The sequence below is a fragment of the Pseudopodoces humilis genome, chromosome 1, assembly GCF_049639895.1.
Source record: "Pseudopodoces humilis isolate 2021_Gansu_Grassland_sample_001 chromosome 1, ASM4963989v1, whole genome shotgun sequence".
Lineage (NCBI taxonomy): Eukaryota > Metazoa > Chordata > Aves > Passeriformes > Paridae > Pseudopodoces > Pseudopodoces humilis.
The window spans coordinates 21,881,583-21,897,233 of record NC_142200.1 but is presented as its reverse complement, the minus strand read 5'-3'; the positions used below and the strand labels follow the sequence as shown (position 1 = coordinate 21,897,233).

General features: G+C 43.5%; 1 protein-coding gene across 2 annotated transcripts in view; it reads left to right on the top strand.

Moving 5' to 3' along the window:
* Window positions 1-8,225: 8,225 nt before the first annotated feature.
* LAPTM4B (lysosomal protein transmembrane 4 beta) overlaps window positions 8,226-15,651 on the top strand; it is a 56,891-nt gene continuing 49,465 nt past the window's right edge. For both annotated transcript variants that reach the window (XM_005517002.3, XM_088066045.1), the window contains exon 1: window positions 8,226-8,369. In XM_005517002.3, the coding sequence (XP_005517059.1) occupies window positions 8,274-8,369 (96 nt within the window). In that variant the 5' untranslated portion in view covers window positions 8,226-8,273. The remainder of the gene's footprint in view (window positions 8,370-15,651) is intronic.

Genomic DNA, 15,651 nt, shown 5'->3' with positions numbered 1-15,651 from the left:
CGCCTAGGGTCGTTACCGCCTGAATGGGTAGTTACTGCTGGGTTTGGGGAAATTCTTCGGCCACACTATATTTTATATACTTTTTACATTGTTACAAATCTAGTTATATACTTATTTATTCTTTCACGAATTTTTATCTAAGGTTACATTTATCACAGATGTTTGACACTAAATAAGTTGCAGTGGAGATGATGAGTTACAACTGTCTTACTACAATTTCACTTTCTCTGTGCCTTTACTAGTCCACTACTGAATACCACCGTGAGTTGGGACAGCTCTGCAATGTTGGCTCAGTCAGGATTTCCCAAAGATGCCTAAAGCTATAATCAAACATGTTCAGATGTGCATGCCTACAGAATGCTTTGCAGTCACAGTATAGTAATATACATTGATAACCTATATTGGGACACAGCAAAAAGCTGGATGATTGTGAGACATGCTTTTGAAACAATGTTTATATTGCACTTGGAGGTCAGCTGGCAAGTAATGCTATTTCAGTAGAATTATACCGGCATTTATTATGTGATTTGCTATACAAAAGATGAAAAAATAGAGATATGATTTAAACTATCACTGTTACTTCTGGCATTAGGTATCTTAGGAGGATGTTTTGGAGACTGTGATGAAGAGAAGCCAAGAATATCTTTCATTTTTATCATTAGGAGAATATTAGCAGTCTTGATCTTTTTTTTCTTTAGAAGAAACAATATAAAATATACAGTACTAGCTTCAATCTCATCCCACACACACATATGCATGGCACTGGTGGCTCCATCTTATGCAGCTTTAAATCTAGATTTCCTAGCTGCATTTCCTAATACATACAAAAGATTTATAAATTGGAACAAACAATCCAATTAAACTTTCTGCACCATCAGCACTGTACAGAAGTGTTTCCCTTGCTCTTGGAGTAGTCATATCATCAATGCTGGATCTCTGCACTTCATGAAGGACATACCAGGGACCTGTAATTACCTATAGAGTATATAAAAGGTTACATTGCATGTACAGTACTTGCAGTTTGCCTCTGCAGAAAAAGGCACATATTGGCTAACTGGGTTTGAATTGCTATCGTGTGCTCAGCAAATCAATCAGCAAGGGGACTCAGGACAGACAGATGAAGGGGACAAGCCCAGATGATATTTTCACAGTATAAAGCCACCAGCTCCTATGACATGCTCTGCAGGCTTGGCTGCAAAGCAGTTGATCTCCACTGATGACTCCCTAATAAGCAGTGGATGGGTAAACAAGCAGAGGATGTGACACGGTGAGAAAGTCAAGTGCTTTTTTTAGCATAGAAAACAGTACATGTGAGGGTGGAAGTTTCTGCAATGTTCTGTGGCAAACCTCTGCCTGCAGTGGACACTGGTGAAAAGAACTGGACGGCATTCCCTGGAGTTTGCTCAAGAGTCCAGCAGACTTGGAAGAGAGCAGGAAAAGAGGGATAACTCCATAAATATTCAGAGTAATGATGCTGATGCTTTTCAGTTGCTTTCAAGTTGGTGGTAGCTCAAAGCTCCAGGTTTTGGCATGTTTGGCTTAGTATGCTAAAGAATAAAGTGCACCTGGGGAAAAGTCTAAGCAGGTCCCCAGATTAAAGTGGTGAGTTACATCTTGAAACTTGACTGGCATCTAAAAATCTGAAACTGGGAAGTGTTTCCTGTGTAAGTTACAGGCAGTAATAAATCACAGTTATGGAAGATTTGTTGTTCTCGAGCATTGGTTCTCAATAGAATGGAAGGACATGATTTGTCACTAGACTGAGATTGTTGATAGAAGACAAAATGATAATGAGTTCTACTAGATATAACAAAAAAAAATCCAAACAGGTATGCAAATAAAACACGCTTGATAATCAGATCAGGGTGTGGGGGAGGAAATACCTACATTCTTTTCTATAAAATAAAAAAGGTGGTCTTTTAAAAGAAGGGGAAAAACCCACAATCACATAATGAAGAAGGGAATTAAACCTGGCAATATTCCCAGTGTTGAGCCATACTCAAATGAATCCATAAATTAAACATTAACTAATCTAACTAATGGAACTAAAAGGAAGTAAATGCTATTTGATGTATATTAGCTTTTCTTAGAAGGTGTGCCTCTCCTATCAATCAAAGACCTGTGACCTCTCTGACTGCAAAATCAACACAGTATTAAAAACTGTCACTGAGATTTCCTTTGCTCAAGCAATCTGACAAGTAGTGAGACTGCTGGCAACACAACAACCAATTTATCCTACAGCCCTGTCTCATCCTTGTATGCTGTACTTTATGTTCTATAATTGGGTACAGATTATGGATAAAATGTCCCAGTCAGTTTAATACTGTGTCCTGCATAAGCATTCAGGCCAAAAGACCAAAAAACTCCAAGGATGACCTTCCACTGGGTCGGTGTGTAAATCTGGGGGTGTTTTAATCTGAGTAGTGAAAAGAAATGGGGGTACAATCCCAATACTGTGTCCATTGATTAAATAAATACTCTTATGTCTGATGCTTGCAGTTTTAAAAGCTTGTACAAAACTGTCTAGATCATCACAGTAGTGAGGGAAGCAATAAACGAAATACTTAAAGGACTGAAAGCAGTGCCTGATGAGCAGAAAGCTAATTTATCAAAAAACTTGGAGAAGAATTTGTGTAGAGTAGAAATTATTAGGATATGAAGGTAAAGGACTCCTTAGCCCAGTGGAGGAAGAGGTGATGAATTTTAGTTGGATACAGGACACCTGCACCTACCAATTTTGTTGGTAACAGTTGGAATTAGTGGTGATGTCTCCACTTCTCAGTATCTTCAGGCATGCTGAGCCAGCAGAGGTAAACCAAGAACTAAAGTTATTACAGAAATTTACAGACTTCCCAAGGCAAAAGGAGAGAGCTGTTTATTGCTAAGGCAATGGCAGAGCCAAGCTATAATTCCAGTGTAAACATCTTCTGCAAAGCAAAACGTGAGCCTCTGGTGGCTCAAGTGCACAAGTGATTAAGAAAGAACAGCAGGGGCAAGGGAGAGGAGAACAGGAGTGGACACAAAAAAGCCACATGCTTTCAGAAGCAGGAACTCTGTGTGGAGCTCTCTGAGGAGACTGCAGCCCTTGGGAAGCAAGCTGTATCTGAGGGAAAGCTTCAAGAACATGTTACCAAATTGCAAATTTGCTGCCAAGCAAATAGTTAGATAATTGCCAAGCTTATCTTTGAGGTTTCTTGCAAATGTAACACAGATGATTTCATCTCACCCACAATGTTAAAATTAATCTGTGAGGCTGGCATGAATGAGAAGGGCAGAAGAACAAAGAGCTGAATCTCAGCATACTCTAGCACTCATTAGCCTTCTTGTGAGTCCTGTATCTTCAGAGTGAAGTTGAAAGGCTTTTGAGTAAGAAAAGGGGAAAAAGAAGCATGCACTAAAGCAAGCTTTTCCTTGAAGAACATTTGAGCTCTTGGCAGAGCAACGTACCAAAAGATTTTAATGACATGTTTCTTAAAACCACCACCTTCAAGTAGAATTAGAAGCTGTGGCCCAAGGAAGCTACAGTTACAAATACACTTTATCATCAGGAAGGAAAATGTGTAAGCATATAAATTTCCTAAGATATTAGAATCACTATCTTCTATAAGAAAAATCATGACAAAATATCCCAGTAGTGAGCTAAAAAGTTCAGACATTTCTCTCAACAAATTTTAAAGATTTAAACAGAACTTTTAAAACAAAGAAGAAATAATAATAAAAACCAACAACAACTGACCATTTGTTGTCCGTTGTTTGGTGCTCAAACACAATAATTTAGCTCTGCAAGCAGTTGCACATCATGCTGTACCATTGCAATGGCTTTCTTACAGGTTCTGTGTTCTGAGTTGTAACATGCTGGAGAAAAATACTGTTCTCACTCTGATCCTTTTTATGCAAACCAGGGGAATGGATCACCTCTTGAACCCAATTTGAATCGTAGCAGCAATCCTATTTGATTGCAAGTTGGCCAGTCTTTGTGGCAGAGGGGTAGTGTCAGACTTTTATTGGAGGCTTACTTCTTTTAGAAACCACAGGTATTTTTTAAACTTCATTGCAATAAATACTTCTACAGCTCTGAATACTTGAATCATTTGCAGCCATCCTGAAACGCAGGTTCTGAAGCAAGCTGAACAAAAGGACTCTTAAAATGGCTCTTTGCAACAATCGGAGTCACTTTCCCAAAGTCGTCACCCCCCTGTGCCTGAGGACAATACCCAGACCTTGGTTTCTGGACAATGTTTAACCCTTTTCTTATCTTGTCTTAACTTGCCAAATACAAAACAATTAACAATGCCTTTGTTCACTCTGGAGCACGTGGCTAATCCTGCAAGCAGGAGATGTGATTCTCTTGAGCTGCCCTTTTGTTTATGTGCTGTAGGCAATGCTGGGCAACAGCGTAATTGAATTATTCAAAGCCAGCTGAACTATGCTGCACCACCTCCGTGGGCTGTGAGCACAGATAGAAGGCGGCAATCACACACAGTTTCTAAGCTAGCTGTCCTCTTCCAGCGATCTTGTTCAGACAGGTATTAACCGGGTTGGGAAGTACCAGTAACCAATTTTAGTGAGAAGTAGAAAGCACAAGGAAGTGTTAAATGGACTTGTGGCAGGAGGGAGAAGTTGTCCCTGCAGTGAGAAGATCGCGGGGAAGACCTGGGGAATACAGAGCAGAAGCAGGGCACGGAGTACACTGGGTTTCGTTAAACAGCTTGCAGCACAGAGATGCTTTGGCAATGCAGCAAAGTCGGGCTGTGTCCCTTCCCAGCTGGCTAGCAGAGCTCTCAGGGGGTGCTGTGAGGAATGAGTGGCTGTGTGAACGGGGTTTTGGGATCTACAGCTCTGCTGTGGTAAGGAGGGGCAGGCAGGAGCCATGAGACCGGGTCTGTTTTCTGGATACATCCCATAGCCTTCTCACTGACCAGCGGCTGAGCAAGGGTGTGTCAGGCTTTGGCCCTGTGCAGCGTTTAATTTCAGCATCGAATGCTCCCTTGGAAAAATTTCTTACCATATGGATTCCACTGCAAAGATTATCTAGTTTTTCAGCACAGCTGAAACAAGTGCTTGTAAGTAAGCTGTTAATTCTCGAGTTGTCTCTCTTGCTGAGTAAGACAGTGGTACTGGTCCTGTTCAAGTTTTGATGAATAAAGATGACAATCTCAAGTATCTGTTGTACCTCTTGACAAAATCTGTACCTCTTGACAAATCTTGACAAAACTCAGGTGTCATCCAGTTCAGAAGCTGCTTCTGCTGCATCTTAAATGATCTTCCACCATCAGGGCTTAAAATCAGGTATTCTGGATTCACAGCCATGTCTGTAACAAGTGCTTGTCGTTTCTTGTTTTAGAAGGCAAAATGAGGGACATAGAAGTTTTACTTATAGAGGCTGTGTTGAGAAGGGTCTGTATCTGTGGCAGTACTCAGGCTCTGAAGCCTCTCTACTACAAAAATCTTGCCAAGCAAACCAAATACAGCTAGTTATAAATCAGGAGCATGATGTGAAGCCTGATGTTCTCTGCTCTTTCCCATCAGGTTTTTTGAATAGAAATTAATAATTATGGGGGAAAGTGCTCTGAAGTGATTAGTGTTTGCTGCTTATTCCTTCTTCCTTTTTATTCTGAGACTATAGGGGTTAAAGGCGGTGATGGGAAACAATAAGTGAAAGCAGACATGCAGCTAATTTGTGCTTACAGAGATGAGGGCTGTGCTGGAGGACATTATAAACAGCGACTGCCTCTCACAGCTCCAGGACCTGAGCTCCTCCTGCCTGGCTGCTAAAGCCCAGCTTGTTGTGCCCATCCCAGGCTGAGGGATACAGCTGCTGCTTTCCTGCTTGCAGGCACAGGAGCCCGGCAGGGACAGCTGCACAGATGGCCACAGACAAGGTGCTGCCTTCATCTGTGCCTCCTACACGCAGGGCTTGCAGAAGACCCAAGTACAGACCAGCTAGTCCAGCTTGATGCTTGGAAGCAAATAACACCCACCCACCCGCTGATCACTCACTGATCCCCCCAGCAGCTGGCACTTGCTGCTTACAGCCCCCACACACAGTGTGGAGAGTGGAAACTACACAGAGACACTTAAGAAAGGTTTTATAAGAAGGCCAGACTCTGCCCACAACTGACCTCTTTTATACGCCTTTCTGTCTGATCCTCCTTCTGCTCCTTCCTGATCCCCCTCCTCTAATTATCCCCTCCCCTTTGCTCCTTCACAATCCCCTTCCTCTAATTATTCCTTCCAAAGTTTTGTAGAGTCCCCCTCAAATATCCCAAACCCTCCAGTTCTTCTTGTTTGCTCCTTCTTATCAGTTACAAACTCCAGGGGACCCTGTCCAAAGCTCTTCAATGGCCCATCAATCAGTAACCTGACACTTCTGGGTTTTGTCATTGTTGCTCCTGTCCCTTTTCCACCAGGTTTGCATCTGTGTGTCCCTGTTTATGGAATCCCCTTAATTTATTGCCACCTCTGCTTTGAAAAGTCAGGTCCTGGCCAATAGCCTTCATGAAGCAGATGCTCTTACCTTCCACAAGGCATGCATGCAAGGGTTTGATCTCTAACTTTCCTACTCTCTGGTACTAAAGGACAAGATCTCTCAAGGTTACCAGTGAGACCCCATGATTTGTGATTTTCCTTTGGCCTCCTGAATATTTGTCAATACTGATGTTTCATTTTACAATAATTTTAGTTTCATTTTTGAATATGAATCTTGAAAATATTTGGCTTATGCATAGAATCTAGTCAAAATTATAAATCCAGTTCTAAGTGGCTCTTCTTTTTATACACAAAAATCCCTGCCAACCCCTTGCCAAAAGGACAAACAAAAACCGGAGGTTATGCAAAGTTCCTACTTAAAGTATTTTTAATTTAATTTACTATAGTGGCTTTATAAGTAGGGATAAAGCATAGCTAGAAATGTTAAGTCTGTGCCAAGTTAGCTTTTATCTCGAAGTTCCTGTTCTGTGCAGATGTATGTATGTATGAAATAATGAAGAGCCCCAAAGCCACCATATAGGGGAGCATTGGAGTACTTTTCAATGTTATATTTTGATGATAAATTGTGGAATTTGGTAGCAAGCCAAGATGGATGGCAGTAAATAAATTATGCTTAGGGTCAGGGTAGACATATAGGCCTCCTGACAGTATTTTCTTCATTACTTCATCTGGAGGGCAATGCAAGCCTCAAATAATAAAACATGAAGAGTCAGCTGCTTGGTAGGAGGTTCAGCTCAAGTCTGCATCAGTGCCTGAATATGCAGGACTGGGTCCCCCCACACCCCACCATCATCAGGGCATTAGCTACAGGTAGTGGCAATGACCTTAATGTTACCTTGTGCATCAGTTACACGAGGAAATTCCAGCCACCCCAACAGCAGCAACTTTGGGAGTGGATCAGGAGGGCGCTGTGAAAGAAAACAAATGTTTATCGCTGCAGAATTTGGGGTAAACTCAAAACATTCCACGACCTCCTCCGATATTATCTTTCCTTATAGAGAAATGGAGTTTATTTCTACTGCTTTGCCACTCAAAAATTGCGAGACGAGCTGCAAGCTTTGCCAAGGAAGCGCCGAGCCGGTTCGTCCTCACCGGGCTCATTCCAGGCTCAGCCGGAGCGGCGGGGAGCAATCCCCCGGGGAGCAATCCCGCGGGGAGCAATCCCCCGGGGAGCAATCCCCCGGGGAGCATCCCCCGGGGAGCAATCCCCCGGGGAGCAATCCCTCGGGGAGCAATCCCCCGGGGAGCATCCCCCGGGGAGCAATCCCTCGGGGAGCAATCCCCCGGGGAGCAATCCCCCGGGGAGCAATCCCGCGGGGAGCAATCCCCCGGGGAGCAATCCCCCGGGGAGCAATCCCCCGGGGAGCAATCCCGCGGGGAGCAATCCCCCGGGGAGCAATCCCCCGGGGAGCATCCCCCGGGGAGCAATCCCCCGGGGAGCAATCCCCCGGGGAGCATCCCCCGGGGAGCAATCCCCCGGGGAGCAATCCCTCGGGGAGCAATCCCTCGGGGAGCAATCCCCCGGGGAGCATCCCCCGGGGAGCGCTGGGGACAGGCTGCCAGCTCACTGCGCGGCCTGGACTCCGCTTCCCGAACCCCTTCCGAGCGGCTGCTCCGGGCTCTCGCTGCGGGTCCAGGTGGCCGCAGGAGCCGCAGAGCTCCCCCCGCCCGCCTGGGCCGGCCCCTGGGTGCCGCCCGCCGGGAGGAGCGGCCCCGGCGCGGCCCCGCCCCGCCGAGCGGCGCGGACACAGACGGGAGCGCCGGAGCCCCGAGGAGCCGCCGCGATGCTGAGCTCGCCCTGGGCACGCTTCTACTCCAACAGCTGCTGCCTCTGCTGCCATGTCCGCACCGGCACCATCATCCTCGGCGTCTGGTACCTGGTAAGCGCGTCCCTGGCTCCGGGCGCTCGGCACCGGCTGCGGGGCCGGTCCGAGGGGCTGCTCCGTGCGAGGCCATGCCGATGGCTGCGGCCCGGGCGGGGCTCGGAGGAGCCGCCAAAGGCGCAGGCAGCGCCCGCCGCTCATCCCGGCCGATGGCACAGGCTCGGCTGGAACTGGGGCAGGAGGCGTGTGTGTGCTCAGGGCTCGGGACATGCAGCGCACCGACACGGGCTCAACTAAAAAGCTGTGTGCGGGTTGAAAATGGGATGAGTGAAGACCCCTGGAGTGAGGGTTTTCCCCCAGATTTGGGGGTGGTCTCAGGCCGGGGCTGGCTGCAGCGCAGGGGCCCCACCGGTGCATTAGCTCCAGCAAGGCTGCCCGGCCCCTGCAGAAAATCGTGTTTTATCATCTCTGGTCGCCGCTTCACGAAGCAGTCGGGTGCTCTTGTCGCAGGTAATCGCTTGACAGCAGTGTTTTAGTCTGCCTGGTAGGGAGCTGAAGCCTTCCAGGCAGCTGTTCGCAGGTACTAGAAAGACATCTTTCCTCTGATTGTAGGACATGAGCGAGGAATTTACCCTGGAGGCACCAGCCATACCATCGGTAACCAAAGGCTTATTTGGCCCGGGGAAAGACTCGGAGCCACGTTAAGCCGTCAATTCCTCTCTGACAATTGTTTCTCCATCCTTTGCAATGTGGGAAAAGCAGTTTTCCCAGAGCCGGTCCAGCCATGGTCGCAGGGTTTTCAGAATAAAAAGAACTGGTTGATTGCTGTAGTTAACGGAGACGCACTTCTCAGCCTGCTCCCTCTTGGCGTGAGGAATCAGTCTCCGTGTGATGGCAAGGCTGTGCAGAGCTGTTTGCCAAGCATCGTTTTTCAAATGATTGCAGACGGAAGCAGATTAGACTCGGGTTTATATGCTAACTACTGAAATTCCCTGCAGAAGCAAGTGAAAAATGCAGGGCTGGCCTCCACTGTAGGACAGCTCATTAAATAAATTCAAGCAGTGTAATAAAAAAGCTAGGTTGACATTTATGTCCTAGAAATAATATAAAATGTTCTATGTCCTGTAAAATATGTATTTCACCACTGAGAAAATTGTGCATTAGTTGAACCATTTCTTGCTCCTGGTTTAATAAAATATGGTTAATGGCAACATCCACAGCCTGTAGTATCTACAATACTGACAGTATTGTAAAAGATGCCTCTCTTTGCCTGGCTGCAGTTAAGTTTTGCTAACTTGTAATATGATCTGAAAGCTTTTGAACATTTATTCTGGGGTGCTTATTATTTCTTTCTGCCTTCAGCTGAATGAAGCCTTTTCACATTGGCTCCACGGAGACAGGGATACAGATATTTTAGCTGTTCAGTGGACCTAAAGTTATTTGAGGAAGAGGGAAGTGCATCACCTGGGCTTGGATACAAAGAAAAGCCTGATAGCTTTTTAGACTGTTACCTAATCTCTTATAAACATTTAAATACCAGTGGGCCAACTTCACATAGTATTTTACTGCAAAAATCTGGTTTTAAATTTCCTTTCCTATGAGGAGGTATTTCCTGATTTACACCTCTTGCTTCTTGTGCTTTCATTACTTTTTCAGGGTGAATTTCTAAATTACTTCAAATGGTATGGATACACTACACATTTCTTTCTGTTCTTTCTTCCCTGTTGCAATTTATTCCTCATTTGAGTTTTAAATTTGATTAGGAATAGGTATTTAAATGCATGTAGGTAATAAATACTAAATCTTTTTGATTGCTTATTATGCTAGGAAACAGTGAGTGAGGAAGGAGTAGTTCCTTGAATGAATGGCCCTGGTTGAAAGATCTGGTTGACAAAGCTGTATACAAATGGATTTCTTTGGCTCAGAAGAACAATTATGGTTTGGTTACCATGTGATGTTGAGGGTTAACATAAAAATAGATGTTGTCCTGCTGGCATTTTTTTTTTTCTCTGCATGCATTTTGGGTGATTGCATTACTCCAAACCACACATGACCTATAAGCATTACTTCAAAGTTAAAAAACCCTCTGTTTTTTTGCAACACCGACATGTATTCTATATACTCTTTGCCATTTTTCTTTACAGAAAATTACTTGAGGAAAATCATCAACCTAGAGAATGAGTAGTTTTCTTGTTGCTTTTTCATTTCTAACTACTGGTGAAGTGTAAGTTTTATTAATTCTATGATGATGAATACAATGATTGAGCAGTACAGGCATCTGAAGGAGGAAAAAGCAGTAGCTTTAAAGTTTTGGCAGACTTTTAACACAACATTTTCACATGTTGACATTTTCACATTTTTGAGTTAGCACAATTTCAGGAGGCAGAATTTTTAATGTCTGAGTAAATAGGGAAAAATAGTGGCTGAGATGGAATTCATCATTCCACAGCAACCCTCCCAGTGCCATGCTGTGCATTGGGAGCTGCAAGGGTGCTGATAATCAACACCCCAGGGGTTTGGCTGCTGCTGGGCAGTGCTGGCACAACATAAGTGCTGTGTCTCAACATTCCACCCCCTCATCAATAAGCTGGGAGGCTCTTCAGGTATGGTGTTTTAACTGGGTGTTTGGAGCCCTACAAATAGTGGGGAGAGGGAACCTGGGGGCACATGGAGTCCAGAAAAGGAAGGGGCAGGAACAGTGTGCTTTCCCCACACAAGCACAGCAGACACAAACACTTCCAGTGGTCTCATAACATATCAATAGCTGGGAAATAAATATTTAACTTTATTTTAGAACATAATGGATCTCAGAATACTATTGTTTCTATAGCTCTTGTGTTTCAGTAGTTTCTTCCTCGTAGAGCCATTGGCAGTACATCTATAGTAATATTACCACTGCATGATATTGCAATATAGCATAATAATGCAATATGCATACTGTCACTGAGCACTGAGGTACTTCAGTGTAAAAAGTAACTTGTAAAGGTTGGAGTAGCCAGGGGAAGTTTCCTGAAAAGAATATCTAATGGGATTGCAGAACAGCCCACGCTTCAGGAACTAGTGTGCTGCCTTGGGGAGAAAACTTAACAGGGGGTGCTGCAATGTTAAATACAAACATTATACTGAGGATTAAAATGTCAGTAATATAGCTGGCTGGGGGTTAATGTTTATTTCAAACCTGAGGACCAATTTGGTTTGGCTGGTTATTAATTTTTGGGGCTTTATCTGAGAGGGACTGTCCACTTGTCTTTATTATGACATGAAATCAGAGGTCACAATAGCAATGCAGAAACATTTTGGGGCACAAAAGTCTCACAAGTGTTTAAAAGTATTTAAAAATAAAACGAACTAAGTGAAATTAGAAAGTCACTTCTAACAGCTCAATTTTGTCACTGTGCTGTTCAGGGCAGTGCCAATGCTGAAATGAGCCAACTTCAGTTTTGATCTCCAGTGGGTGCTGGAGTCTGGGGGAAAACTGGCATTTCTGCTTTCAAATGACCCAGTCAGTGCTGGTGAGTCAGAATAACAACACCCCTGTCAGTGACAGCATTTATAAATGCAGCATGTCATCTTCCTAAGGAAATGGACTCCACTTTCCTTGTCTAAAGCACGAAGGAACAACATCAGATATGCTGACAATGTCATGGAAGGATTTTCCACTCTCCTGGCAGTGGCAGTGGGGTTTCTGCACACCCTGAGGATCCACTGACACCATCTGGGATAACAGGAATTCTGATTATTCCTGACTGACTTTGGTGGGGGGGAAGATGAAATTGTAAGGTGCAAGTTCAAAAGATAAACAATAAAAGAAGGAGCCTCCATTGTTGTGCTCTGTGTGCCCAGTGTCTCCTGCTGCTGCCTCAGTGCAGCAGTGCCCTGGGCACAGGCTGCTCCTCCCCGGGAACCCCAGGAGCCATTGCCATGCCTGGGGAGCTGCTGCCCTCCCTCTGCCCTCCTGAGGTCCTGACAGTGAGGGGCTAAAAATAAAAGCTAATGGAAGGCTGAGAACCTTTTATAACCACAAGTTATCGAGCTGTGTGGCTCTCACTGAAGGATGTGCGGTAAGAACATAAATAGAGCAAGCTGAAGTTTTTAGCTGGGGTAGGTTAAATGTTTGAGCTGCTATTTGTGGAAAGCTCAGCATGAACTGCTAGTTGTGACATTTCAGTCTGGATTTTTCTGAATATACTGCTGAAAGCATGTCTAGTGTCTATCTCTGTCCCAGTCATTTTTTAATGAAAGGATTGAATCCTAATGATGAAAAAATGTACTGGTAGTAGACTTATATTGTAAAGCAAAAGAAAAGCACAATGTGCTACGGTCTCACTGATTTGGGGCTGAACACCCTGACAAGATTGGTAGAGTCCATTTGATCTTATGTCAAAAGGAGAATGAAAATGTATATTTTGTGACTATGCCCCGTTTATGGCCTGGTATTTTTCAAGCCTCATGCAAAACAGCATGTATGGCAATGTGCTTAAATACCAGTTAGAAGATTTCAGTAATCTTGGCTTACTTGGCAGGGGGTAGAGATCAGCAGTGACTGCTCATGTAAACAAAATATCTCTCACTGGATCCTTCCAAGCTGCCCTGTCTGTGCTCCTGCAACCTTTACACTGCCTGAGACTACTCACATCAGCAAACAGTTGTAACTGAGGGTCCCTTGAACAGGGTGTAAAGGCCCTTTTAGGGAAAATTAAGAAATTCTAAGAAGAAGTTATTGATTATTTTCAAGCCAGTGTGAATCAGGAGATTTTGAAAACTGAAAAAAGAGCTGCAGTTGTGAAAAGAACAAAATTGAACAATTAGAAAACCTGATGTGTTATCTCAGGGTCAGGTTGTGGGAATTTTCATGAATACAGATATGAGGCCTTGTGTTTTACTTAGAAAATTAGCTTGCTTTGTTTCTATATGGAATGAAGTGGGCTAAAAATAAAGGATTTTCAACTTCATGTTCATATGAAGGGTCATAGTAGCCTGCTCACTGAAGGCTCAGTTCCTTTATATCATCCAGGGATGTCACTTCCCCTGTTGTGCCCGTGTGATCTATCTCGGAGGTGGGTTGGATTATCCTGCAACACCACCTCCACCACCTCCAGCGAGGTGGTAAGCACAGACCAGTACTGGTGGCTCTGGGGAAAGAATTCTTGCTGAACAGGGCCTGCTGTGGATTCACCAGGTTTTGTCGCTCCATGGCCAAGACCTGGGCTGTGTATTCAGGGGAAAAAGCTGGGTGGTACCAATGACATTCCTAATTCCCATCCCTTGGTAGATGTAGTGGCAGCAACATGTGAAATTTCCCCACTAGCAAGTGAAGGTGTCATAATGTGAAATTACTTGAGATTCCAAATTCTTCTAATAGAAATGGCTGAATTGATTAAATATTTATGTCCCAAGTACCATGTCTATAAAATGATCTTTAGTTTTTCTATTGTCTGTACTTTGTAAGATGAAAGACAAGATTGTGAGGAAAAAAAGCAGTAAGATTCCCAACTCATTAGACTCTTCCTATGCACATGCTTGCGGTTGAGGAGAGTGGAGAGAAAGCTTGGAGTTCATTATGAATAAAAGAGAGTATGAATCTTACTTTTAAAGGCTGCCTTGATGACTGATGTACATGTTGAATATCCAGCTGAGACTGGAGTGAGAGGAGGTTCGGGGTAGCTGCTCTTGGACTGGATCACATCCATTTCATTATCTTCCAAGACCAGGAGTAAAAATAACTGTTTCTGCACTCAAATACCTGCTCACATACCTGTGTGTTATTTTCTTAACAAACTGAAAGCACATGTATGCATTTTAGGTATCTCATAGCAAAGAATAAAGACCACTAATGATCATTAGCATGAACAAATGATCTTATCTGAAGGACCTTCTCAATAACCACATTCTGATTGTAACTTCTCTAGAGATATATTGTTAAATAGTATAAGTTATTAGCTTCAAGAATGGCATCAAGAAAACTCCTGAAACCACTTTTCAGTGCTATGCACAAGCCCAGGTTGGTTTCTGCAGTGCAGGACCTTATCCCATCTTTTTTCTCCAATTTATGCTTCAGGCACTCTTTAGTTGAATTACAAAATAAAGTAACAAATGGGAGGAATTTAAATGGCACAGTTAATAAGATAGCTTGCAAAGAGCCTAATCACTCACCTGCGTGTGACAGAATCCATCCCTGAACAGGCCAAAACGGTTATCTGGACAAAGGATGGGTTCATTGGTACACCATGCCCCAAGTTACCTGTGCTTTCTGTTCTAGGTGAAAATGGCCAGATTGGTGTGTTGCCTGTGCTGCAGGCAGAAGTAGGAGCAGCATTTTATTAGTCTGTCCCAGACTCTGTCATACATCAGTATGACATTAAAATATTTATTAAAAATGCTTTTTCTTACACAAACCTTTTAAGTCATTGAAGGAATAAAATTTCCTGAAAATGTCTTTTGGGCAGCCCTTGCACTTACTGAACTATTTATTAGTCTTTGACACAACACAAGGATTTATGAAAATGTCTTTAAGCTCTAATCCCCTAACATAGGCAGTTTTTCTTATATCCCCAAATACCACGGTAGGATATTTCATTGAGTATGTAATCATTGCAATGACAGCTGATAATCTGCATCAGTTGTCTTGATAATGACACAGTTGTCTCATGTAATCAATACAATTATCAGCTCAGAAACTGCAAACCTTTGCAAAACACCCTTTTTTTCTTAAGGCCTTCAGCTGGATAATAAATTCCCTCCAGTGAGAAAACAGATGGTTGGTTGTAAGAGGAGCACAAGTTTACATAAATGCTTGTTGAAGGAAAGAATCCCATTAAGAGTTCAGTATGCTATAATTACATTTGGGTTTTTATACAAAAAATCATGAATATATTTATAGAAAGGAGAGGAGATATTAACATTAATCAAGTAAAATGTGTTTGGAAGTTCTGTTGAAGGTTAATATGTATCTCCTAGTGAGCCAGAGGAGAACACATTAAGCTTCCTAAACTGATCGTTGATTAGACTGACGTCAGTGAAAATGCAATTAGTCTTATATATTCTTGGACATATGGAACGGATGTTGCAAAATAGCCAGGAATTAATTTCCTTGATTGCTTTCTTTTTCTCTTGTTTTATTGTGAGGCTTGTGCTTTGACTGTAAAACTCTGGAAGTTTAAAGTGGCCAAGGCTTAAAAACATGCAGGGCAATTTCTGTGCTGTTCTCCTGCAGAGCTGGAGGTTTAAAGTCCCAAATCTCCAAATAACAGAGTAAGAAGCAAAAACCCATGTTTGTGTCTGAAGGTGTGAGAGAGTGCTCCTGGGTAACGTGAAATGAATTGCCAGGGAGGGATCACTG